General features: G+C 38.1%; 2 protein-coding genes across 3 annotated transcripts; both read left to right on the forward strand.

The window, feature by feature from the left end:
• Positions 1-949: 949 nt before the first annotated feature.
• Positions 950-8626, forward strand: LOC306885906 (serine/threonine-protein phosphatase PP1-beta catalytic subunit-like). Its single transcript, XM_079442712.1, has 8 exons — positions 950-1036; positions 4844-4975; positions 5326-5556; positions 5716-5820; positions 5973-6044; positions 6836-6987; positions 7111-7245; positions 7325-8626. Exons 1-8 carry the CDS (start codon positions 964-966, stop codon positions 7427-7429), a joined length of 1005 nt encoding a protein of 334 aa, XP_079298838.1. The 5' UTR covers positions 950-963; the 3' UTR covers positions 7430-8626.
• A 3855-nt stretch (positions 8627-12481) lies between these two features.
• On the forward strand, positions 12482-26523 carry LOC306886152 (rab3 GTPase-activating protein non-catalytic subunit-like). Of its 2 annotated transcripts, none has more exons than XM_079443051.1 (35): positions 12482-12792; positions 13817-13890; positions 14110-14227; positions 14314-14395; positions 14669-14716; positions 15178-15253; positions 15433-15534; positions 15690-15789; positions 15905-16003; positions 16343-16491; positions 16608-16687; positions 16801-16890; positions 17019-17158; positions 17760-17955; positions 18043-18186; positions 18292-18374; positions 18518-18582; positions 18652-18742; positions 18838-18959; positions 19060-19264; positions 19982-20079; positions 20160-20265; positions 20352-20512; positions 20591-20765; positions 21234-21374; positions 21521-21627; positions 21911-21977; positions 23175-23245; positions 23331-23366; positions 23444-23518; positions 23691-23906; positions 24447-24536; positions 24753-24953; positions 25244-25408; positions 25486-26523. In XM_079443051.1, exons 1-35 carry the CDS (start codon positions 12681-12683, stop codon positions 25636-25638), a joined length of 4038 nt encoding a protein of 1345 aa, XP_079299177.1. In that variant the 5' UTR covers positions 12482-12680; the 3' UTR covers positions 25639-26523. The 2 variants fall into 2 exon arrangements, with proteins under 2 accessions (XP_079299177.1, XP_079299178.1); XM_079443052.1 differs by having other exon boundaries at positions 12505-12792; positions 23444-23563.
• Positions 26524-26813: the final 290 nt, after the last annotated feature.

A 26813-nucleotide genomic window follows, 5' to 3' on the forward strand; every position in this document is an offset into this window, starting at 1 on the left:
TCAAATACACTCTTTGTTTGTTTTTTTAAATAAGACGAAGTGTTTAAATGTCAATAAATTATTGTATTGTTGTAAGTTATTTAAATTATAAATAATTGTAATACTTTTATAGACAGTTGTACTTAATATTTTATTTTAATAAAACAATGAAATAAAAAATATTATTTTGTTTTTTTTATTATTATTTACAAGTGTGATGTGTTTAACAGTATTTTTGTAGCCTAATTATTTTTGTTAGGCTATTTTTCTTTTTTTTTAATATTTATATATTATTATTTCCTAGTATTTGTTACGAAATAAGAGAATTGTAACTCTAAATATATTTTCTTTTCTTTTTTCACTTTTTCTTTTTAAAGTTGTTCTCTCAACTTCTGTGTATCATCTCTTTTTTATGTTGTCATGCTCCTCTGATGCAGTTCTCAAGTATTTTAAGTGACCAGTCAGTGGGCGGCAGCTTCGCTAGCAACGCAACGAAGCCTTTGGGATACTAAATTATCAGTTAATATAAATATAATTAAGATAAATGTTATTTAAATTTGTTACGTTTCGGAGCATTTTGTTACGGGAAATCGATGGCGTGCAAAAATGCAATAAATAAAATTTATTATTTTCAATGTAATTAATTTTATTCCTACTATAATCCTAATCAAGCTTAATGAATTATTACTGATTACATATAAAATATAAGTAAATAAATAGCCTAGGCTAAATGCCAAAAGTAAACGCAGCTACTCAGATAAAAAAAAAATCGTCCTGGAAGGGAAACCAAATACACAGATCACCAAACGTTAAACAATAGAAAATACCATTAATATTTAAATTGCTTTCAACAGGTCAAAAGTTTGCCTTCAAAGCAATTAAACATTCATGAGAAGATCATTAATATTGACGCAACCGCTTGTAACTAAGCGAATGACGTTATTGCGCGCGCCACCTAGAGGTCGTTGCTGGAAGCGCTGCTGCATGCAGAACTCGGCTCTGAAGATGGCGGAGGGGGAATTAAACGTTGACAGTCTCATTTCTCGGCTTCTTGAAGGTAAGCTGTTAGGACTTGAAGGCATTTTAACGTTTATATAAACATACAAGGTAATTGGCTACTCGTGTTGATCTGTGTTTCTGCTGGCGAATGGGTAATTGTGCTCGTAAAGCGAGAGCTAAGCTTCGAGTCTCTGCGCCCTGTTTGTAAACACGGCAGTGGCCCCGGGGTTTGGACAGCCTTCATACCAGCGATGGGAGTTTCAGATTAGAGCTAACCTTGCCTTTATCTACCGAAGCAGGAACGAATAGTGAGGGCCTGTAGATTTTTATACAGCAGTTGGTAAAGAAACCGAGCAAATGAGGGAGAGGGCAGGACGATGCAGTGTCCGCTGCGTCGTTGACTTCAGGCGACTGTAACCGACGTAATTCTGATCCTCCATTCGACTCTCCTTATACTGTACTCACGATACAAGGTTACCGTGTGGTTCTCCTAAAATTACTCTTGATTAATGTTATAAGTGTATTTTCTAAATCCTTATATTAGTTTTACACTGAATTTGTAGTAATATCATACCGAATCTTGCACCTAATGGTACACTATACTGTATGTTACAGCGTTACGCTAGTCTCTTATCGCTGTTTTTTGTCTTAACCACGTTTAATTGTATTCAGTTCTTATATTTATATTACACTGACTACTACAATGAATCCTCTTCATAATGAACCAATAAATATTCTCTTTATAACATTAGACTGCATTCTTTTAGTAATGCTGCATTATGTTCCATGTATGACTTGTTTTGTCTTACTAACATTACAGTGTTACATGGAATATATAGTGTTCATTATCATTATGAAGAGGATTCAGTGTTACGTTGCTAAGGAGAATACAAAGTAATGTCATAAAGGGAATATAGTGCAACATTACTAAAGTAATTCAGTCTAACTTTATGAATTCAGTGTAATGTTGCATTGAAACACTATATGTTCTTTTCATGTTACACTGATCTTTTATCAGCGTTATGTTACATTGATTTCTTTGTGACATTACCCTGTATTCTCTTTAGTAATTTCACACTGAATTTGCTTCGTAATGATAGTGCACATTAAATATTCTCTCAGTAACCTTACACTATATTTAGTTAGTAATGTTACACTTTATTTGCTCTAAATGTGAACTAACTTTTCTGTGTGACTTTGCTAAAGTTTAGCTTCACTTTGTTTTCGGTATGAAGTGAATAATTAATGAATGGAATGGTAATTTTGTTCTCTGTTACACTGTCGTCTTCCTAAACGTGAAATACATTTCATTCGGAACATCACATTCTACTTAACATGAATAATATTTCATTATAATCTTCTGCAGTGTGGTATTTGGCTGCTTGGCTCTGTAATGGTTCCTGTTATGTAGACTGGGTTGTTGGCTTTAATATATGCCTTTTATAAATGCTGGATCCATTTACTAGCCTGTATATTAAATTTTAGAGAAATTTGTGAGTAGTAGAAAGACAAATGTTTCTGTCTCAGGAGACTTCAATTAGGATCTAGCCTTGGTTGTTTCTGTCCATCATAGTGACTTCTGTTACTACACAAACTTCTGCTGTTCAGTTACTTTTGATAAAGGCAAGCGCTGTGGATTATTGCACCACCCTGATAACCGATATGGCCTCGTGCCCGTCCATCTGTCCCAACACCCTCCTGCTGACCCTCACTCAGCAATGCCATCTGTGATTCTGTGTGACCCTAATGTCCCGCTTTTCGCTTCTTCACACTTCGATTTTCATGGTCTCACAAACACATCTCTGTATGTTTCTCTCATGTTCCATCTGTGTCTCGTGATCACACTCCTCTATCGGTGAAGATCAAGCAGCCTGCTGTCCCATGGTGGTCGTCTAATGGCTGCCCATCAGGACTTGGATAATCTTATGGATTGCTGTATAATTCTTTAGTGGGAAAGTGGATGAGTTCAGCTTGCCTGTGTCATTTCGTTCTTATGTATTATGTAATGTGACCCTAACATGATGAACAAGGAATCAGAGCGATGACTTAGTTTTACGAATTGTAGTCGATTGCCACTTTATACAAGTTCTTTCTGGCAAGCTCATAATTTAGCTCAGACTGGTCTGGACTGCGGCTTGTCAAACACACACACACATACACATACAGGGGCATTTCATCAGCTCATAGACTTGTACACACACACTTCAATCTGTACAAATGGCACCATTTTTGCAATCTCGTAAAGTGCTCTGCACTTCACTCACACACACAGTAGTTGGGGTTACAGCATTCTTTTCAAAGAGTCTCCAACATTTCTGGTTTGTGTGGGATATTGTGAGGGTGGACGGCCTGAAGACTAAAATGGTTAGTGCTATATTATATAAGTAATCATGGCTGTAAGAAAAGAGCACAACTTTTCCTTCTCTGTGACATATATACTGTCTCTCAGCTATTCTACTTTTTCTCCCCACACACACGGCACACACACTTTTCTAATCTGTCATTCTCCCTGTCTCAGAATGAATTATGGCTACAGGTGGTAGTTTCTCTCCATCAAATGAAGTTCTTAGACAAACTGCTCTGCAAAATGGTTGTTTAACAGTCTCGACTGTGTTTGCCAAGGCGGGAACATTCCTGCAGAATTCCAGACACTCTTAAGATTCCCACTCAGACAAACAGCAGAATTCACTGACATCACTATTGGGAGCAAGACGTATCAAAATGTTTATTTATTATAAAATGTATACCACTGTTCAAATGTTTGGGGTTGGTATGATTTTTCAGTGATTTTGAAAGGCTGCTTTTTTTTTTAATCAAAAATATATGAAAACTGTAATATTGTGAAATGTTATTAGAATTTAAAATAACTGTTTTGTATTGTAATGTATTTTAAAATTAAATGTATTCCTGTGATGATGAGGCTGCATTTTCAGCAGCCATTACTTCAGTCTTCAGTAACATGACTTCCTGAAATCATTCTAATGCTGATTTAATGTTCAAGAATTGTTGTGAAAAAAAAAATGTTAAAAACCATTGTTCTGTTTAATATTTTTGTGGAAACCGTGATAAATGTTTTTTTTTTGGGATTCTTTGATTAATAGAAAAATAAAAATACAGGATTTGTAATTTTTTTAATCAATTTAATGCATCCTTGCTGAATAAAATTATTAATTTCATACTGAACTCAAACTTTTGAACAGTAATGTAAATCATAAGAAAATGTTCAAATAAAAGTATCGTAAGTTAAATCAAAGGGTTTTTTTATAGTGTGGTTTTTAGATATATATTTGTCACATTAGGAATCAGGTGTCATTGTCAGCTTGACATCTCACACAGCAAGACTTTTGACTATTGACAGAGTCCACTTTGCAGCCTGTTCTCGCCCACTTAGACAGGAAGAGAACTGTCTGATAAATGTGAAGTTAGCAACCAAGTGTGAGGGGGGAAAAACTAATTCAAATAATAAGCACAGATTAATTCGGGGGGAGACTAAATATATAGTTCTTCTTGTAGATATCTAGCCCACGGAACATAACTCTGAATGTACTCCAAAGTCTTAATGTCACAATCCAATCTTTGGCAAATCCACTGCCGAAGTGCTTATGTGGCTTCTTATAAACATGCCTTTGTTTCCAGGCATTAAAAATTTGATCAGTCAGATCAGAGCCAGTTTGCCAGATTGTGAAAGTCTATTTTTGTGTTCAATATGTTTCAGTGGATGACTGTATGATAAATGGACCAATATGAGCATTGAGTGATTAGAAAATCCCACATTTGACCCAGTTATTGAGGCGGCAAAAAAGTTGTCGCACTTAGAAAATGATGTTAACCAGATGTTAACAAATGTTGATGTCTACTGTTCCAGTGCGAGGATGTCGTCCAGGGAAGATCGTTCAGATGACTGAAGCAGAAGTTCGAGGACTCTGCATTAAATCTCGAGAGATCTTTCTCAGTCAGCCCATCCTGCTGGAGTTGGAGGCTCCGCTTAAAATCTGTGGTAGGTTTGATACTCCCCCTCTCCAGAGCGGAGAACATCTCCACTGTTTTAATTACATTCCTTCCTCTCCATCTCTCAAGGTTTTGGAAATCAGCTTGTAAGTAGAGCAGGTTATAAATATGGATTTAATGAGGATAGGTTTGAGGTCATTTCTCTTCTCTCTGTGGCACACCTGAGACCCCTGTGTGTGTGTGTGTGTGTGTGTGTGTGTGCGTGTTTGTGTGCGAGTCATTAACCTGAATTTTGGGTGTTGAGATCTTCCATTTTTCTTTTCTTTTCTGAATCCTAATCTGGCAAATTCATATAACTTTATTGATTTTTGTCAATTATATAACTCTCTCTGTCTCTAGGTGACATCCATGGGCAGTATACAGATCTGTTGAGGTTGTTTGAATACGGCGGTTTTCCACCGGAGGCAAACTATCTCTTTCTGGGTGATTATGTGGATCGAGGGAAACAGTCTTTGGAGACCATCTGCCTCCTACTGGCCTATAAGATCAAATACCCTGAGAATTTCTTCCTCTTGAGGGGAAACCACGAGTGTGCCTCCATCAACCGTATCTATGGCTTCTATGATGAGTGTGAGCATCTGAGCGCATGCATAACTATAAATACACCAAATGTTAACACACACCCACACCAAATGATCTGAAATCATATTGATTTCTCTCCCACTGAACAAACTTTCAGGTCACGGATCATACTTTATTGTTATGAGTATGTACATTTGTCTGTCGCAGGCAAGCGCAGGTTCAACATAAAACTCTGGAAGACGTTCACAGACTGTTTCAACTGCCTCCCAATTGCTGCCATCATAGATGAGAAGATTTTCTGTTGCCATGGAGGTGAGAACGGGTGAACGAAAGATGGATAGTTTTATAGAAGTGACTCATGGCCTGTTGAAATAGGTCAGCTGAGTCTAAAAATATTAATGCATGCTCTTTGTAACACTTTTTTTCTGTCTGACGACTTGTCTTTTTTTATGTCCATCTTCTAGGTCTCTCTCCTGATCTGCAGTCAATGGAACAGATTCGTCGGATTATGCGGCCAACTGATGTCCCAGATACAGGTGTGTATTTGCATATATGACAAAAACAAATACTTGTTTTTGGCCGATAAATCACTAATGTCTCCAGTTGTAAAATCTGAAAACCTTGACAATGAATACTCAAAATTTTCTTTATTAAAAAATATTTCCTACAAAAGAATTTCCTACAATTAAATTGTATTATTTTACAATGTTATTTTAGTATTTTTATGTACTATTACGTTTATACATTTGTCAGATGATTTTATCCTAACACACTTGCTCTGCATTCATGGTACACAATTTATCAGTTGTTGCTTTTCCTGTGAATCGAAACCCATGACCAAGGTATTGCTAGTGCCATCATGCTCTACTTATTGAGCTACAGGAACGGAAAAAACATTTAGAACTTAGATTTTAGTTTTTTAGATTTTCAATTTTAATTTCGCTTAATTTCTTGTAATTTTATGTTATGCTTTTGTAATTTTTATTAGGTTTTTTTATAATTGTAATTGAGGTTTAATTTATTCAGTTTTAGTTTAGTTTTTGTTTTCATTTATTTCCAGCTTAAAGTTTATTTCAGTTAGTTGCCAAGGCAGGTCTAATGTTTAGTTTATTTTGTTTTAAATTTATTTCATTTACCTAAAACATTTTTAATTATTTTAGTTTTATTTAATGATAATAACCCTGATTTGTCATCAACCCTGCTAGATGTTGGAATTGGCATTGGCCATTAAAATATTTTAATACATTTGCATTTAATATTGGTTGACCAATAATAAAAACATTATTTAAACAACCAACACATTTTGATGGATCTCTTGGTCTCACAGGTTTGCTGTGTGATTTGCTGTGGTCGGACCCAGATAAGGACGTTCAGGGATGGGGGGAGAACGATCGTGGCGTTTCATTCACTTTCGGTGCCGACGTAGTCAGCAAATTCCTCAACCGCCACGATCTGGACCTGATCTGCAGGGCACACCAGGTACCAATTCATTTTAACCAGTCAGGATCCACTATCCATGTCAACTTTGAATTATTGTGGTTAAGGCTTCTATATGTAGAATGTGTTTTGTTTTAGTTTTAGTGAGTGTGTCGTGTTTCACAGGTGGTTGAAGATGGTTATGAGTTCTTTGCAAAGCGGCAGTTGGTCACTCTGTTCTCAGCACCAAACTACTGTGGGGAGTTTGACAACGCCGGTGGAATGATGAGTGTGGATGAGTCACTCATGTGCTCTTTTCAGGTGTGTTATCATCTCCACACACACATACACATGCATTGTACTCTCACAGTACATTCACACACTCTCTTTTCTCTCTCAGATCCTGAAGCCATCAGAAAAGAAGGCTAAGTATCAGTACAGCGGGGTCAACTCAGGGCGACCTGTGACTCCGCCCCGTACGGCCCAAGCCCCCAAGAAGAGGTGAGCGGCTCGCCACCCAGAACCACACCCTTCATCCCCCCACCTTCAGCAAACTACCCCTACCTGGGGCAGCTTTACCTTCCCAATTCCCCTCCGAAATCTCTCTATTCGCCCTTCCAAATCTCTTTCTCTTTTCTTAAAATTTGTGTACAGAAATATTGCTGTGGCCAGTCGAATTCTCTTTTCTTTTGCTCTGCTTGTTTGTTTATTGGTATTTTAATAACAATAATAATTCTGCTTTGGGAAGCAACTCTTGAGCTGCTCTACAAAGAACCCAGAGCAAAACACACACTCATTCTCTTACACGAAGATCTCAGTAGTGTCCTGATATACAAGCATTTTATTAAACTTTACTTCAGTACTCTTTGATTATTGAACATTAATGTTGATTCATAAAGAAAGAGTGACGATTGTAAGTATTTGAAGGTTGTTGTGTATTTCGCTACACTCTGAAGTTTCAAGACCAGAGGCTTTCACGCACACACAAACACACACAGGTCAGCAGACACTTTACACGAACACAGACACAATCCATTGTCGATAAACTAGGTCAGTGTGGACAGCTGGAAAAGGGATTTTAACTTGGATACCGTGAAACACACACACGCACACACATTTGCACAGCTGCATTTACAAACGGCATTGCATGTTCTGTTTTCTTAACACCTCTGGGATTTACAGCAAAACTCTATAGACCTCTGTTTAACGTGCTGTTTTTATTTCTTACGATAGTAATAATTCAGGAGAAAAGTGTCACGGCATAACACTTCTTTGCATGACCCTCGTACACATCAATAATAATCTGTCTGAAATGACGTAATCCACCAGCCATTTTTTTTCATTGGATAACAAGACTTAGAGCCTCCAAGTATTGGTTCGATATTAAAGAATTGCACTTGTTTGAAGTTCCCCAATATAATTTAGAAGGTTAAAATGGATTCTGTTGGATTTGTTTAAGAACTTATTCCTTAAAAGAGTAGCACATGCGACTAAACAATGCCTTTCTGTGAGGAATGCCTTTCCTCACCTCAATATTCACCTGTTATAATTCATTCTTTTTTTAATGTTTTTATTTTTGTGTTGCTGTTTCTTCTTCTCCTTAATTTATTTCCAAATGTTGGGAAAGCTATCAAAGTGTTCTAAAAGCAGTTCATGAGTTTTGTATAAGTGGGCTTCAAACTTAATAAATGGAAGAAAACTCTCTTTGCCTCCTCTGTGTTTATGTCCCTTAGCAACCGTATAAATACCAGGCTAATTAAAGTGGCGGAGACCATAGTTCTGGATGCTATTCAGCAGAATTTTTTCAAGTGTTTCATTAAAAAATGCAGCTCTGTAACTCGCCAATGCTGGAAAGTGTGGACGAGGACAATCTGTGGTCTGTTGTCATGGCTACTCCGGCCATGCAGGGTCAGGCTCTATTTCAATCCAGACAATGAGCTAAAATTGTGTTCAGTAAATTGAAGTGCCATCTGAAATTTCACAAGATTGGTTTGTTTAATGACCTGAATAAATTTCTTTAATCAATCAAATCAAAATTCTGCCTCTGCTACCATTTTTGTGCATATGAAGTCAATCCTTAGTAATCTGAGCTTTGTGTTTTAAAGAAAATTAGGGCATGTTCCTAGAGCACTTCAGTTGACTAATAAGATACTAGGGACATGATTTGTCCTTAATGTGAATTGACGAAGCAAACAGGATGCAGAATATCAGTTCAAATTTAAATGTAATTAAGAAATTCATTTAAATGATAGTCATTATAAATATAGCCATTTTGATGTGTATTGCCTGATGTACTTCCAGCTATGAAGAAATTTCCTGTGATACAGTGATTATATAGTGCCCAGCTTCAACTTTAATGGTGTATTTTTTGGAGTGTTCGATCACAAGGTTATGACCTTGTTCCCTCTGAGCGTCTATCAGTGTGCGGTGTCTTCTCCACCGCTTTAGCCCTTACAGGAGCTGTAATCCAGGTCCAGGCTGCTTTCACTGCCCTCCTGAGTGGCTCATCAAAGAGGCAGCCACAGAGAATGAGGCAGGGCAGGACCACATGCAGTTCTGCCAGGAGCCAGACAAACAGCAGGAAGAGGCCGGCTGTCAGCAGCTGGAGTGCGACACTGCCTTCACAGATTTCACTCAGCCAACAAACTAGCTGGCTGTTTCTCAGCATCTGAACAAGCCTGCAGTCTATGACCCTGTTCTGTGAGGTGAAGGAGATTGATCAGTGACAGGCCCAGTCTGCACAGCTTTAATGTGTTTCTTTATTACCTGTTGGCCTTGAGTTGAAAGCTGAGATCTGTTAGATGTCTTCACGGAGACCTCATTGCCTCCTGAAATTCTTCTCTTAGCACAATCAGTTCTTATGTGAACTCTCTTCTCCATGATCAGGTTTCTTGCATAGAACATTTTATTTCATGAGTAAATCTATTTACAACTGTGTCCTTTTAAAGCACTAATGCACGTAAAGGCTTCTGCTTCTAAAATCTTATTTTTGCTATTGGGTAAAAGTAAATGAACAAACTCACACTGGCAAACATCCAGACAACAGTATAATAAAAGTATATTTTAACTGAAAGACCTTAGCTGTTCTCAGGATCTCTTTATATAAAAATATTTTGTGTTGAAAATTGTATACATTTATTACAGTATTTGTTGGCCAAAACAGTTGTTTGAGCATTTGTAGGCTACCTTTTACATTTTTTTGTTTTTATTATTTAATTTTTTTAATGTCAGGTTCCATATATTGTGACAACAAGGTCCACAATATTAAAGTAAGTGTCGATAAAGAAAAATATAAAGTGTGACAACCAGCCCTTTAAGTATTTAATATTATATATTCTCTTAATCAAAGTACTCTTTAATTTTAAAGTGTCATAACAGGTCATAACATCAGGGCTCTCAAGTCTCACGCACTTCAACCAGTTCTCACGCCGCACCTTGTATTTCTCACGCTGAGAAGGGATGACTCGTCCCGCTATATGTACAATTAATAGACAAGGGAATAAGTTATCTGCCGACTTCATAGCTGTCTCGAGTTATACAGAGTTAAATGCCACCTACCAGCCAATCAGAAATTAGGGTGTTGTTGTTTCCGTTTAATTACGCGATTCTGTCTGAAGCGGGTACGTTACTAAGCAACATGGATGAGCGCTCACATGGAGTGTTAGGAAACCCGTAACACGTGTTTTTCCAACCTTCTACCCAAGTGAACTTGTACTAGATCCGCGCTCTGACATCACATAGCCCGCGAAACAACAATGGCAGCCCCTACAGATGCATTTCCAAATATACAAATAGCGTAAAATAAAAGGTATAACAGCTTCTCTTGCCAGATAAATGTTTAAAGGTATCGGTATCGATATCGACGATACTGGGCTTGAAAATATCGGTATCGGATCGAAAATAAAATAAGAGGTATCGCCCATCCCTACTGCTTGCAAAAACTTGGGTGCTGCAAATATTTGAGTTGCTCCTCCCCTTTGCATGGCCCCTCCCCTAACCTCACTCCAAACTTTCCATATAACTTGAGAACCGCATAACATTCATATGTGATGTGATGTTTTGTGATGTAAAAAAAAAAAAACACCTTGCTATGCTAACCGAGACTTGTCATAGCACTACTATGTTGGTGCGCTTTTGTAGGTTTTGATTGCTTCTATTGTCCTCATTTGGATAAAAGCGTCTGCTAAATGACTAAATGTAATGTTTGTTTTTGTATCTGTGTAATGCTAATTAATACAACAAAAACACATAACTTGAAAAAATATGTTACATATATATAACTGTTATATATTTATATAAATAGCCTACATATGCATTTTTTTTCTTGTCTTGTGCTCAAATAATCGGCATACCTGAACGAAAGGGTCTGTTATCTTCACCTCCTGAGGAAACTGCTTCATTCAGGAAAGAGTTTTGAACAAGTTTAAATAAAAACAGTTCTGTACACTGACACATATTATATTATATTATTATATTATATTAACACCCGCCAAATGCGGGTGGATTTCAGCTTTCCCACTAATAGCCACGTCGGCGGGTTGAATTTTATATACAGTAAAAAGAACTAGCTCGACATTAATGCTTGCTTGCTTAATATACATTTTAGTTCAATATTTGAATTTGAATTTATTGAAAGGATATATTGTCAACATTGACTGTTTTGCTCCATTTGGTTAATGAAAATAGTTCCAAAGATCACAGCAGAACAGTTGTTTTGTTGATGAATGATTTGCGTTTTTTAATCATTTTATTCAGTGGTCCATTCATAAGGACAGGCACTTGCTTCATTCTTGAATGAATCAGCTGTCTGATCGAATGGTTTGAAGGCATTCTTCAATGACTCATTTATTAAGACACTTGTTGCCACCTACTGGCGGTTTACTTTCATAGTAGCCTATCTTTGCATTTTTTCCAAGATTTCATATTTGTATATTTAAAAATATATATATTTTAAAACACAGAGCTCACAACATTATTTATGCTGTTATAATTTTGCATTCGTGCTATATTTGAGCTGCATTGAACTGTGTAAATGCATCTTAATGCCACTCCAGTCACTTTTGTTTCTTCTGCAGTGGAAAGATCGATTTTGTAGATACTGATTTCATATGATTGGTAACAGCCCTATATTATCTTATTACATTAAGTGAAATTATTAATAAAATGTAAGAATTTGATATGAACGGTGATGCATGCATTTAATAAGGTTAGGGAAAATACCCTTTAAATAGGTCAAAAATGCACCTGGAAATCAATTTTAATTAGAATAAATGTATGAATTTATTCTACTTTTTTTGTTTACAATTTAAATAATAAAAAAAAGTATTAAGTCATATAAAACGTATTTTCCCAACAACAAAATTGTGGCCAGTGAAAATGCTGAGTGGCTAGTACATTTGGAAACCACAGCCACAATGGCCGCTTAGCAAAAAAGTTAATTTCAAGCCTTGATTATATTATAAGAATAGAAAATACACTAAATAGAATTGAAACGTACGTGTCCTCCAGGTCAGCAGGGGGCAACCGCGCGATTAGCGTGTCTATAGCGGATGTGTCTGTGTCATACCAAACTCACAGCACAGCAACACATTGACACCTCAGTTGGATCTTCTGACCCGCTCAGGTCCAAAAAAACACTCGACACCCTCACAAACTGCACTGACAGGCTCAAAAACACACTAAGAGGCGGTTCGCGCAGCGGGCGGAGGGTTTATGTCGTAGAATCCGCAGGTTTTGGGTCCGGTTCCTCCCGAATCATGTCCTGCTGTCTGCTGGATTTCGGCCGGGTCCAGGAGCTCAGACAGGTTCGAGAGTTTCTGTTCCCCAAGCACAACAGCGCTGGACCCGAGGAAGAGAAAACACAAGCAGGTACTGCTGGTGTGTGTGTGTGTGTGTGTGTGTGTGTGTGTGTGTGTGTGTGTGTGTGTGTGTGTGTGTGTGTGTGTGTGTGTGTGTGTGTGTGTGTGTGTGTGTGTGTGTGTGTGTGTGTGTGTGTGTGTGTGTGTGTGTGTGTGTGTGTGTGTGTGTGTGTGTGTGTGTGTGTGAAGTCCAGTTTAATGATGGTTCTCCTGCTGATGGTTCTCCTGCACTGCGGTTGTTCAGTGATTTATGGGTGTCAGTTCGGGTGTGTGGGGTTCGGCTTGGATGATTGGTAGAGTTGGAAAGTGTTTTTTGATAGGTAAAAGCAGAATAACAGCCATGACCAGAACTGACAGGCTGTGTGTGTTGAGTTTTGCTTTGGATACAATACGGAAACCACAATGTCCCCACAACGATAATAAAACGACAGTGATTAACTCAGTAAATAGTGTTTTAATTCAAATATATAAATGCAGAACGATCTGTGTGAGACTCAGGTTTAGAGTTAAAGGATATAAAATAGGCTGTTTTTATACTGAGCTAATAATAAGTAAATTGTATGTGTTGGTGAATTTTGAAAAAGGAAAAAAATGTGTACAAAGTGAATTGTCTGACTGTGATACAGAATAACTTATTCACTCCCTGCAGAGAGAAAAGGAGGGAGGAAGGGAGGTGTATTTGCCCTTGGTGAATGAGTCATCCTGCAGAAAGGTCCTGAAACACATGACTGCGTTAGAGACAGTGAATGAACGAAAGACAGGGAGAAAAGAAAAGAGAAAGGGTATATTGACAGTTTGTAGATGAGGTAAATCTTGCATTCATGATTTTGTCATGTGATTGGCAGGTGATTTGTGTCAAAACACTTGACCATGGAGGCGTAAGAGAGAAATGAGCATGCAGGGGATGAGAAAGAAGACTGTGTATGAGCTCTCACAGAGTTTGATGGACACCAGATCGAGCCAGCTGACTGCTTAATGTGAATAGATCCTCGCTGACTACATTATTTACAGCTCATCCTTTTCTCTTTCTCTAGAGAATGAGTTAACTTGGGATGACTCAGACTGGGGCTCTTGGGGGAATCCTGATGGTAAAGAGGATGGAGCTCAGGTTTGTATTAAAAGATCTGAAAATTGTCATTATTTACTCAACGAAATGCCATTTTAAACTTGTATGTTATTATTTTTCTGTGGAAGACAAAAGTTTAAATTTTGAAGAATTTACGTACATCTCTTTTCCATACAAAGACAATTCATAATGAGCACAAAATAACAAAAATCCACCATAAAAACACGTTTTTCCCCTGAATTCTGCATGTTCTTCTCCTAGGCTGAGGAGGAGGAGCAGCAGCAGAGCACCCCCTGGCTACAGGACTGTGTGCTGTCTCTCTCGCCCTGCTCAGATCTGCTGGTCATCGCTCGAGAGCACAAAGCCACATTTCTCTCTGGTACACACAGCAGTGATTAATCTCTTCTTTACTGGTTATTGATTGGTATAACTCGTATATGAATTGATTGATTGAATGATTGGCAGCTAAGTGGCGGACAGACGAGAGTGGGCAGGAGGAAATGACCCTCGCTGTGACCTGGAGTGGAACGCTGAGCACTGAGGAGGGGTGAGAGACGGAAGAGGATAGGGGAGGGTCAGGATTGGATGGTTTTATGTGAAATACCATGAAGGGATTTAATCCCACAAAGAAGACAGAATGAGTTACAAGACAGAAACGAAGGACTGAGCAGTATTATGAGTATAGGAGTTTGTAAACGTTTAATAAAAATATATTTTTATTATAAGGAGGATTGTAAAAAGTTGAAAGATAAGAGGCAGAAGAACACAAATAAAGAGTTTTACTGGTTTTAACTTTTTTTTTTGTCTGTTCTTTCCACAGGGAGTGTATCAGTAGTGTTATCTGTATTCCATTGGCCAGTCAGAAGAGGTAAGAACATTACACTAACATACATGCCCCTGTATACAGTGACAGTAAAAACTTTTATTTTGTTACAAGAGATTTCTGTTCATCTAAGAGTCCTAAAAAAATGTATCATGCTTTCCACAAAAATATTAAGCAGCACAAATGTTTTCAAAATTGAAAATACTGAAAAATCTTCCTTGTGTAGCAAATTTGCATATACAGTAAGAATGATTTCTGAAGGATCATGTGACACTGAAGACTAGAGTAATGGCTGCTGAGCATTCAGCTGTGGCATCACAGAAATAAATTACATTTTAATCTATATTAAAATAGAAAACAGTTGTTTAATTACAATATTTCACAATATTACAATTTTTACTGTAATTTGGATCAATAAAATGCAGACTTGATGAGCATAAGAGACTTCTTTCAAAAATAGTTTAAAAAATTTACCTTATGTACTAATGATGTATTTCTGTGTTTAGGAGTTCTACCGGTCGGCCTGATTGGACCTGTATTGTGATTGGATTCAGCTCAGGATATGTCCGTTTCTACACAGAGGTACTGTGATGTTTTCTGACCTATAAATTTACCAGCTGAGGTCAGAATCTCTAAGGAATTGATATGTTTAATAAACAGGTATATGTCATAATTAATCCAAACCAAACCAGTATCAGCACAGCCACTGGTCTAATCTTGTGTGTGTGTGTGTGTGTGTGTGTGTGTGTGTGTGTGTGTAGAATGGTGTTCTTCTGTTGGCCCAATTGTTGCATGAAGATCCCGTGCTGCGACTGAAGTGTCGCACCTATGAGATTCCACGTCACCCTGGAGTAACGGAACGGGTAAAGACACCTCTTATACTGACTTGATGTGTTCAGTTCTGCACAAAGCATTTAAGCAATTGTTAGCCAGGTTAAACATGAGATCTTAAACAGTAGACATCTGCCTACTCTGATGATGTTCTGATTAGATGTTGAAATGTCTGTTTCTCTTTCAGCACGAGGAGCTCAGTATTCTGTACCCAGCAGCCCTTGTCACTATCGATGGTTTTAGTCTCTTCCAGTCTTTACGTGCCTGTCGAAACCAGGTTGCCAGAGGTAGGAGAGAGAGACTGACTAGGTTGTCATGTGACCAGTAGTCCTTTACCTATTTTTAATTTAGTCTGTCATGTTATTTTATTTTAATAATTTTTATTCCCTACATCGGTTTCAGCTGCAGCAGCAGGAAGTGATGTCATCCAGCCTCCACCACTGGCCTATAAGAAGTGGGGCCTGCAAGACATGGACACAATTACAGACCATTCCAGCATAGGTACCAGAGAGACTTCATACAGTGTCTTTTTTAACCTTTAAAAATCATTCTAATATGCTGATTTGATGCTCAAGAAACATTTTTTATTATTATCAGTTTATCAGTAAAACTGTGGTGCTGCTTAATATTTTTGTGGAAAATGTGATACATTTTTTCAGGATTCTTTGATGAATAGACAGTTCAAAAAACAACATTTATTTGAAATATAATTTTTTGTAGCATTATACATGTTTTATTAGTTGAATTCATCATTGCTTAATAAAAGGATTAATTTCCTTCAAAAAATTACTGATGCAAAACTTTTGAATGGCAGTGTGAGGTAATGTCTTTCTCTTTCAGGTATTACTACTCTGAGTGTGTTCGATCAGATGAAAAATGCATCTGTCCTTGGAGGATTTCATGCTTCGGTTAAGGGAAGCCCTCCTGCTATGAGTCAGTATATCACAGTGGGAGGTGGACCCTACACTGGGTTCTTCTATGCTATAGAGGTACAAACACACACACAAACACATCTTGTTTCATTGGTCTGTTGTTGGTGTCTGTGGCTTGTTTGTAGTTGTTTTTGTTGATTATGGCCATTTTTCCTCTCTCTCTCCTATCTCAGGGTAGTTCTCAGCCTCTTCTCTCCCATGTGGCTCTGGCTGTGGCCAGCAAACTCACATCAGCTCTGTTCAGTGCTGCCAGGTCTGTGTGTCTGGGTTATCTCTTGGCTCTTATCAGCACTAGCCTGTCATGTTCAGTTTCACTCCATGTTTACTCATTCTACGTCTCGGCCTCTCTCTTTACTTCCTGCTTAGTGGTTGGTTGGGATGGAAGAGTAAAAATGAAGAGGAGTCGGTGCAGAAACAGAAGCCAAAAGTGGAGCCAGCCACAGCCCTTCCTGTTAGGTAACTCTATGTGCAGTCAAACTACCTCTTATCATGCACATCATTGCCTTTTAACTTCTTGTAATTATATACACACACAAAATTTAACTCGTTTAAGAGCACAATTTAATTTTTCTGCTTTTATTCAGGTTTGGTCTTCCAGATTCTCGTCGGCATGGGGAGTCTATCTGTCTCTCTCCATGTAACACTATGGCTGGAGTCACAGATGACTTTGGCAGAGTCACGCTGCTGGATGTGGCACGAGGCATCGCTATTAGGATGTGGAAGGGTGAGCAGTGAAGCGCTACTAATGTAGTCTGATTTGTAACAGGCATCTTATGAGCCTGTTCCTAGTAGATTGCACAAAACAACTTGTGACTCACAGGATTTTAATACATGTGATGAATGCTTCACTTAACAAATGCACGCAAAGCATCACAGCTGTTACCTAAATCAATATCATTACATACGGTTTGTCTATATGACAGTATTGAACACTTACACTTATACATTTTTTGTCTTTTAAACATTAAAACATTAAAAAGTATCACAGAGTTCGTATTAAGCAGCACTATTTCCTTAAAATAAATGTTTCTTGAGCACCAAATCAGCATTTTAGAATTATTTCTGAAAGATCATGTGACACTAAAGATTGGTGTAATGGGTTCGGATTTTTTTTATTATTAAAATAGAAAATATAAATTTTATATTATAATAGTATTTCAGTATTATTAAAATGTTACTGTATTTTTGATCAAATAAATGCAGCCTTGCTGAGCATGATAGACTTCTTTCAAAAACATTATATAATAACTTTTGCCCCCGAACTTTTGTGCAGTAGTGTATATAAACAATAATGTTTTTACTTTATCTGTATTATGTGCATGCAGGCTATCGTGATGCTCAGCTTGGATGGGTGCAGGTGTCAGAGGCTCGTGGGGAGAGAGATCTAGCCACATCTCCATCTATGCCCCGCCGCCATGCCCAATTTCTGGTGATTTACGCCCCACGTAGGGGTATTTTAGAGGTGTGGGGAACTCAGCATGGACCACGAGTAGGGGCTTTTACTGTAGGCAAACACTGCAGGTACATACTCGCACACAAAACCTAAAAACAACACTCCAAATTGCTACCATCTGAAATTGCATATTCATTCATGTCTCTCTCTTTCAGGCTGCTGTACGCAGGTCACAGGTTAATGGGTGTGAACAGTGTAACCAGTCAGGGCTGGCAAATCCACACACAACAAGTGTGTCTGTTTGACCCGGTTAATGGAGCACTGAGAGCCGTCACCATACCATTCCACCTGGCACTCAGGTGCATGCTCATACATAAATATTCATGAACGTGTGCACATTAATATTCACGAACACACACACAATGCTGGTTAGTGCAAATGTGTCTGTTCTGTGTGTTGGTCAGTGATAAGAAGAGCGAGCGCGCTAAAGACATGCACCTGCTGAGGAGACTCACCACTTTGCTGAGGAGCAGGGAGGTGGACCCAGGTCAGATCTACCTCATTAATATTCATGAGATACCATGCATATGCTTTGTTGTCATCCAAAACATTTTTAAAGAACCACTACCCAATGTTATATTTTAGTTCTATTACACATGTTTGAGTTGATCTTTAACCTCTGATTGACAGCTCTGCTTGAGAGTGAAGCACAAAGTGTGTTACTGGACATTAAACATCCTGCTATCAAGAAACAGGTTAGTAAAACAGACATACACAAACATATGTTATCAAATTGTTTAATAAAATATCTGATTGATTGACAGGCCCTGGAGTCACTTTTGTCCAATAAGACTGCACCAGTGTCCTGTTTGACTAATGTTACTCGTGCATTATTGGCTAGCCTGAAAGAACAAGGTAACACCCTCAGTCCTCACTGGGCGTAGTGTGTTTTTTTATATTTAAACATTTATGTCAATGTTTGATCTGTTTTTCATGTGTGTATGTATTAGATCCTGAAGCAGTTGACGAGTCTTTGCTGCAGTTTTGTTCATCCCAGCTCAAACTTCTCCAGCTCTACACAGACGTTCAATTACTGCACACACCAGATACATCACCCACTGAGCCAGAACATGTGCGTAATACAGACACTATCCTGTTGACCTAAACTAATGTATCACCTTCACACTAGGATTTGAACTAAAGGCCTTTGATTTGAACTACTTTCCAAACAGCCATCGTTTTCTGGCATTGAGGAGGATCTTGCTCGTGTTGGCCCAGTCCTGCAGGGATACACAGAGATGAACTCTCGGCCCTGTGTCTCATTTGCTCAAGACTCAAGTGGGCCATTGCCAGTCCGAACATTTTTGTCTCAATTGGAGTGGGTGAATGGAGAGCTCAGAGTGATTAAGCAGCCTGATACCGATTGGACCCAACTGGGTATTTATTTCATTGTGCATTATTTTTATGCTTCTTTTAAGTGTCATAAATGTTTACATTTAAGTATTCATTTTAAGCATGCACAAAACATTGGTACCACACAGGTTATCAACTTTTTTTAAAGGTATAGTTCACCTACAAATGACAATTTTGTCATTAATTACTCACCCTCATGTCCTTCTTAACCCATAAGACCTTCGTTCATCTTTGGAACACAAATTAAGACATTTTTGATCAAATCCGAGAGCTTTCTGACACTGCATAGATGGCAACGCAACTGACATGTTTAAGGCCCAGAAAGGTAGTAAGGACATGTTAAAATAGTCCATGTGACATCAGTGGTTCAACCATAATGTTAATGAATCTACAAGAATACTTTTTGTGTGCAAAGAAAACAAAAATAATGACTTCATTCAACAATTTCTTCTCTTCTGTCAGTCTTCGATGTGTGTTTACGAGAGTAGGATGATGTATGCCTCTCTGCCCTACTTTCCTTTTTCTATAATCCATCACACTCAAATGTAAATCTTAAATGGAATCTTTAGCAAATCTCAAAATGAATATGAATTTTTCATGTTGTACGTTATGATGTTGTGCACTCATTTGTAGCATTTAAAATTGTGTCCTTAATGTTTTGTTTTTAATTTGTATCATTTGAAATTTTAGTACTAGTGCATCACAAATGTGATTTTTATTTTTTTTTTGTATGCATTTCAGGTAGTTTCCTGTTCTGGGGTTGTCTGTCTGGTCAGAGTCCTTTACAAAGAGTCTGTGAGACTCTGCAGGAAAGTGGCATTAGCCCTCAGCAGCTACTGGTAAGTGATATAAAGAGAAAAAAAGGAAGAGGTTGGAATTTTCTTAAATGTAATTTCTGCTTTATATGTCTCTCTGGCAGTCTTTGCTCTTGTCAGTTTGGCTGAACAAAGAGAAGGATGTGCTGAAATGTCCAGATGCTGTCTCACACCTGCACACGCTACTGTCCACCCTCAGCTCCATGAAAGGTCTTTAACGTCATCTGTGAGAGAGATTAACCTGTATTTTTATCCAGTATATTAACATTTTAATTCTGTGTGCATATGTATGTTAGGAGCGGTGGATGAGTCATGGGACGGCCAGTGTGTCTCACCCTGGTGGCAGCAGGTGCGCACCGCTTGTGTTCAGTCTGAGAGTTCCGCCACCGCACTACTGGCTGCTCTAGTCGCTCATCGTGTAGCCAAGAATGCCATCACCAGGCTGGCAGAGAGCAAGGTGTGTGTGTGTGTGTGTGTGTTTCTGTATCTGTAGAGTTGGTGCAGTGTGTGTGTAATGCTCTCTCTCTCTGTGCAGTTTCAGGAGGAGTGGGAATGTGTTTCTATGGAGGTGGAGCAGTGGGTGGTGTGTATAAAGCAGTTGGAGGATGTTCTTGCTCTGCAGACGCTGCTCTGCCTGCCATCTCCTCAGGGCTCTACAGGTGGCGCTGTCACACGCTGCTCGGTCAAAACACTATTAGAGAGTGGCAGAGGTACATAAAACCCACATAAACTACTGTTCCAAAGTTTGGGATCTGTTCCAATGTTTGGAGTATTTTTTTTAATATTTTTAATTAATACTTTTATCTAGCAAAAATGCATTAAATTGAACAGAAGTTTATATTCATTAAAAAAATGGCTGCTGAACATTCAGCTTTGCCATCACAGGAATAAATTACATTTAGAAATATAGTAAAATAGAAAACAGTTGTTTTCAATTGTAGTAATATTTCACAGTATTACAGTTTTTTTTCTGTAATTTATGATTAAATAAAGCAGCCTTGGTGAGCATAAGAGACTTTTAAAAACATTTAATAAATTTTGCCGACCCAAAACCTTTGAACAATTGTGTATACTGGAGCTGTCAGAAAATATAAGATTTAAAATATCTGCTTTCATACAAGCTAAAATGAAATTATTTTATTTGTAATGTTTTCTTATTTTCATTTTTTTGTCTTTAGGTGGTGTAGCAGGCTGTGTTTCGAAGTTGATCTTCAGACAGGGTGTGTCTCCAGATCTCCTGAGGGATATCCTGCAACGGAGGGGAGAGAATGAGCCAACGCAACAGCCAGTACAGCAAGGCGGGAAGGAGAAACTGGAGGGTAACTGTGGAGATTCCTGATCAAGTTACTTAGATGTTAGATCATTTAAAATTGTTCCATGGTGGTTTCCTTTTATTTTTAAGCTATGTATTTGACTGAAGCATCTTTGTGTGTGTGTGTGTGTGTGTGTGTGTGTGTTGTCTTAGAGCTGCTGGAGTGTGTGTGTCAGCGGTTCCCAAATTCTCTGTCTCCTGATGTGCTGTTTGCTCACTGTAGCTGGGAAAACGTGGTCCAGTGGAACAAAGACCCAGAGGTAAAGTCTTTATACAATCTCAAAGCTTTCTTAACAGAGTTGGTAGCTGAGATCCGGTTATTGTTTAGAAATTACTGGAAAAAATATGGCAACCAAATGAGTTTTGTTTGTTAATTAATTTTGTGAAAGAATTGCATTTATTTATTTCTAAGTCAGAAATAAATTTACTTGTTCGTAAAAGTAAAGGAGTTTTAGAGGAACTAGAATTCCTTGCAATTTTCTTCTGGAGAAATGCTGTATCAAGCAGTCACGGAGGACTTTTCATCTCTTCCATTCTCTTCAGGTGGGGCAGTACTTAGAGTGGTCAGTGGAGTTTTTGAAGATGATATCCAGTCCTCACATTCAGTTGGGTAAGAGATATTTGGCATACATTGACTAGAAGAAAGCTGATTTGTGTATTGGCAGAGCAATGAATATAAAGTTGCCACAAGGAATTCCATGTGATAACTCTCTCCTTCATCTATAACAGGGTTCCTCAATTAGTTTTCGCTGAGGGACGAATTCTGCCAACAATACCACGCAACAGCGACACAGAATTATATTTTAGAATAGTGGCTTACAGTGAATTTATAACAGCTAAGGGGCGTTGTTAGGCACGACGCGAAGCGGAGTATAAAGTTACTGTAAACCACGGCTTCACGTGGCTCATTGCTTTTATAAAACGTTTATTCCATATACATAATAAGATTTCACAAATTAAACTGAGCAAATGAGTGTAATGATATTAATAAAAACAGTATTCTTCCACCAAACAATGTAGTTCCTCAAAAACAGTTGTAGTTGGAACCTATGGTTGGAACAAAGTGGTTGCCAAGCAACAGACAAAGTAAACAAAGGTGTAGGTTTGTAGTATAATTTACAACGGCTTCAATCGTGGCTCAACCAATCAGAATCAAGGACCGGAAGTATTATTTTCTGCTATGTTGTGGCAGGACCAACATACAAAATATGACAGTGATAATCTCAGCAGATTATGTGCTTTATTCAATGAGATTCAAAAGAGTCTAATGTGAATTTGAATTATTATTTTGCATGATATTTATAGCCATAGTGAAAGCAACAAGCGATATTTTACCTTAGATCTTGAAAATAAATGAAAGCAAACTTGTGGTGCGTTAAAACTTTGAACTCCCTGCGAACCAACACGTGTATTCCATAAAGATAGTAGGCCTATCAGTCACTCACTCACTCAAAACTGTTCAGTCCATTCACATTTGAATCATCTATTTCCCGTGTCCACTTTCCTTTTCTTCACACTCGCCATGTCACATCGTATCTACACTGGACGCGACAAAGCATTGCAAATCATTTGAACTTTGTGTTACTGTCGGTATGTCATAGAACGAGTCAGCAGTTTACTGTCGGTAATTTGTTGTCGCGCCGCCTCCAGTGTAGACAGGTTCTGTTAACATGATGTAAGTTAATGTTGCTTTCTGATGCTGCGTTTGAACTTTCATGCCACATTATTTGAAGTTAGCGTGGGCCAAACATTTTTCTCTCACGGGCCGGATGTGCCTGAGGAACCCTGATCTATACTCTTCTCTCAGGAGTCTCTGCTATGATGTGGCAGACCTTCATAGTCAAGCGGTTTTCGGCTGCTGCCTTCCTAATGGAAAAGGTTTGCATTTCTGTGTATTCCGGCTCTTCCTCTTTGTGTGTTGTGTTTTTAGATTTAATAATTGGCTGTGCATGTGTTGATGTAGGTGGGAAAGGCACCTAAAGACCGGCTGTGCAGACGGGTAAGAGAAGTCACAAAGCATAAATTAAATTCAGATCCGTTTCATTTGAATTAACATATATGTGTGTGTGTTTTTAGGATGTAGGAATGGGAGACGCAGCTGTGAGGAGTTTCCTGAGCTCTTGTGTGCAGTTACTGCAGGCCCTGATGGAGGTCTCATCTTCCTCTTTTCTCCCTTCCTTTCCTTTTTTCTCCAGAGTAAGGACTGATTAAACTGGATGCATGGGCGGAAGCATGTCTGAAGTTACTGTGGATTTTACAGTGATGAACAGTGCATGGGTTGAAATAAAAGCGAGACAGATTCTAAACTTCTTTTCTCTCTCAGGTGGATTCAGCGGTGGAGGAAATGTCTGTTCCAGATGTGTGTGTAGAGGAAGTGTGGGGTGGTGCTGAGGGTCCAGTGTCTATAGTGGAGTTAGCTCTGGATCAGAGGTCTGTTCACTATCCACTCGTTCAGCATCACTGTGTGTTAGCGTCACTGCTACACGCCACCATGACCTTCTCTCTGCGTCTGAAACCTCTCAGCCTGTTCGACAGCAAGGTAAAAGCACACAATTATTTGTTTATACATGCACACCTTACTAAAATTGAAATATTTAGAAATTTGCTGTTTAGCGCCCTAAAAAAGTCACGGTGAAGTGATTAGCCATGGTGCTTATGTGTGGGATGCAGGTTCAACTCAACCTGCAAACCCAATTCTCCTCCTCTCTCTCACAATTTATTTCCTGTCACCCTCAACTATATGTCTATATTAACTTATAAGAGTTTAGCCATGTGCAATTTGAGTTTTTCAACTATTAAAGTTTCCATGAAATCAAAATTGACAATTATTTTTTATGTGCCTTATAATCTTTAACCAAATACATTAACTTCCCCTCCCCAAATTTGCAACATCTCATCTCTGCAACCTGTCACTTGTACCTGTCACTGTCACTTAAACAACAATGATCAGTTCAATTCCTGATGGACAAAATCAAGTTCAGCCCTACATTTGTTCACATTAAAGAAGCCATTTCACTCAAAATTCATTGCAATTTCTATTATTCAGACGTATTATTGTTATCTTTTCTATCGCCTACAGGGTAAGAATGCATTTTTTAGAGATTTGTCATCCATTCAGTTGCTGCCCAGTGAAGACATGGACCCCAACCTGGTTGCTGTGAGACAAGAGGTGAGTCACAGTGCCACTCTCAGCACTGGAGGTAGAACTGCAGCCATCAAGAACACCGTGCAAAATGGCTTTATTTTAAACAAAAAATGTATTTTATAGTCACATGCAGTGACAGTAAAATCTAGACCAAAAATATCTTAAATAACAGATCTTAAGATGTTTATAGCTTGCCTCTGAACCAATGTTGATGTATTACTGTCTTGTGTGTGTGTGTAGTTTCTGATGAACGTGTTAACAGGCTGGGTGAAGGTTCTAGCAGAATCGGAGGAGAACGGTGTCAAACACAGCGGCACTGAAGACATGTGGCCGTCTGTGTGTATGGAGCTCTCGTCTCTACTGCAGGTCAATACTGACATCCTGCACAGACACCTCGTCTGTGAGCTTTACAACCAGGGCCTGGACCTGCGGGCTGAGGAGGTAACACACACACACACCGTTAAACCTCCACAAAAAGCATATAAACAAGAGTGAAATATAGAGTTTCTAATGAGTATTCTTTTTGCTTATTTATCCTTTCTTTTGGTTTTATTGTTTTCAATTCGTTCTTTCTTTTTCTCTTTTTGTATATATTTGTATTTTTTTCTCTTTTTATTTTTGAAAATTTTCTTGTAATTTCTTAATTTTTCTTTTTTTTCTTTGTATACACATTATCTTTTCTTTCTTGTTTTTTTCTCTTTGTACATTTTCTTTTTATCATTATCTCTCAGGTGATGATGGAGGTGCAGGACAAGGATGTTTTGGGCTCTCAGCTGCTGGTGTTGATTGGTCAGAGACTCTCCTTCTCTCTGCTCCATTCCCAGTCACAGACCAAACCCAACATGGAGCTGTTGGCCCGTCTGCCGCCCACGCTCTGCACCTGGCTGAAGGCTATGGTGAGATCACACAGACTGCACAGTTATCAAAACTCTTATCATCTTACACTCATCTGTGTCATGGTTTGTGTTGCTAGGACCCCAGTGAGCTGCGCTGTCCCTCAGTCCCTCTGTCTCAGAGCAGTCGACTGATCAACAAAGTCATCGAGATGCTCCCCGAAAACCATGCCCAGTACAGCCTTGCCTTCCACCTGCTGGAGGCCGTGGACTCTTTACATGAAGAGCCCTGATATTAAGAAATGCACAAGAGGAGAATGAGAATCATGTTTTTTAAATATTCTAGACTTTAAAAGTTTCCCAGAAGCCCAGAGACCACCCAGTCAGCAGCCTAAATAAATGTAACTTCGTCACATTATCATCATCAGTAATCTGCTTAATTTAGCAGACATGAATTTATTTTTCATAACTGTCACTAAAATAACATATCAAGTACACTAGCACATCTAGAGCATGTGCTATCCCACGATGCCTGTCACAAAGGGCCTGGAGTCTCTAGTGTCTAGAGTATTATTAGGATAAAAACAATGTTATTCATGTACAGTAGTTCTGTAATTAAAGAAGAATGGCATTCTTTACAAGGAAGCTTTAAAATAATATTGTCAGTATAATCAAAACATTACAGTATATTAACACCATGGGGGGTCTATTTTCTATTTCAAATTCTAGATGTTATTGTTCATTTATTCTATCAAATAAACACATCTGCAATGTCTCAAATTGATGCTGTATAGTAGCAAACAAGCACTAAAATGTCATCTGTTATTGTGTGTTATTTTAAATATAAGTTAGGTGTGGTTGCAAGTTGAGACAAAAGAAAGATTTCTCTTCAGTAGAGCTGACCTTTTATGCAGTCCTGTACCAGCTGTGCCTGGCTGCTCATATAATGCAACGTTAACCGTGATGCCAAAAATAAAGACAATTTCAGAGAACTGTTGTCGAGCTTATTGTCCTCAAAATGAAAAGGAGCATTAAACTTGCAACAGCATTAGAATATAGTCTCAGCTTTCAAGTTCTGTCAATTTCCTTATGATATCCAAACAATACATGCCGTTTTGGCTTTAATGTGCCGTGGCATGTCACTAAATGAATAAGTGAATAAAAACTTATGAACAGTGTTTATTCAAAATAGAAATCTTTTCTAACAATCTAAGTTTTTACTATTAGTTTTTATTAATTTAACACATCCTTGTTGAATAAAAGTATTATTTTTTTTAAAAAGAGAAAAGATACTGACCACAAACTTTTGAATGGTTGTGTATTGTTAAATTTTAAATAAATGCTGTTAATATTTTTTTACTCTTTGTTCATCAAAGAATCCTGAAAAAAGAATCAGGTAATAAAAAATATATATTAAGCAGCACAACTGTTTCCAAAATTGATAAGAATATTAGAATGATTTCTGAAG

Source organism: Barbus barbus (assembly GCF_936440315.1).
Source record: "Barbus barbus genome assembly, chromosome: 20".
Lineage (NCBI taxonomy): Eukaryota > Metazoa > Chordata > Actinopteri > Cypriniformes > Cyprinidae > Barbus > Barbus barbus.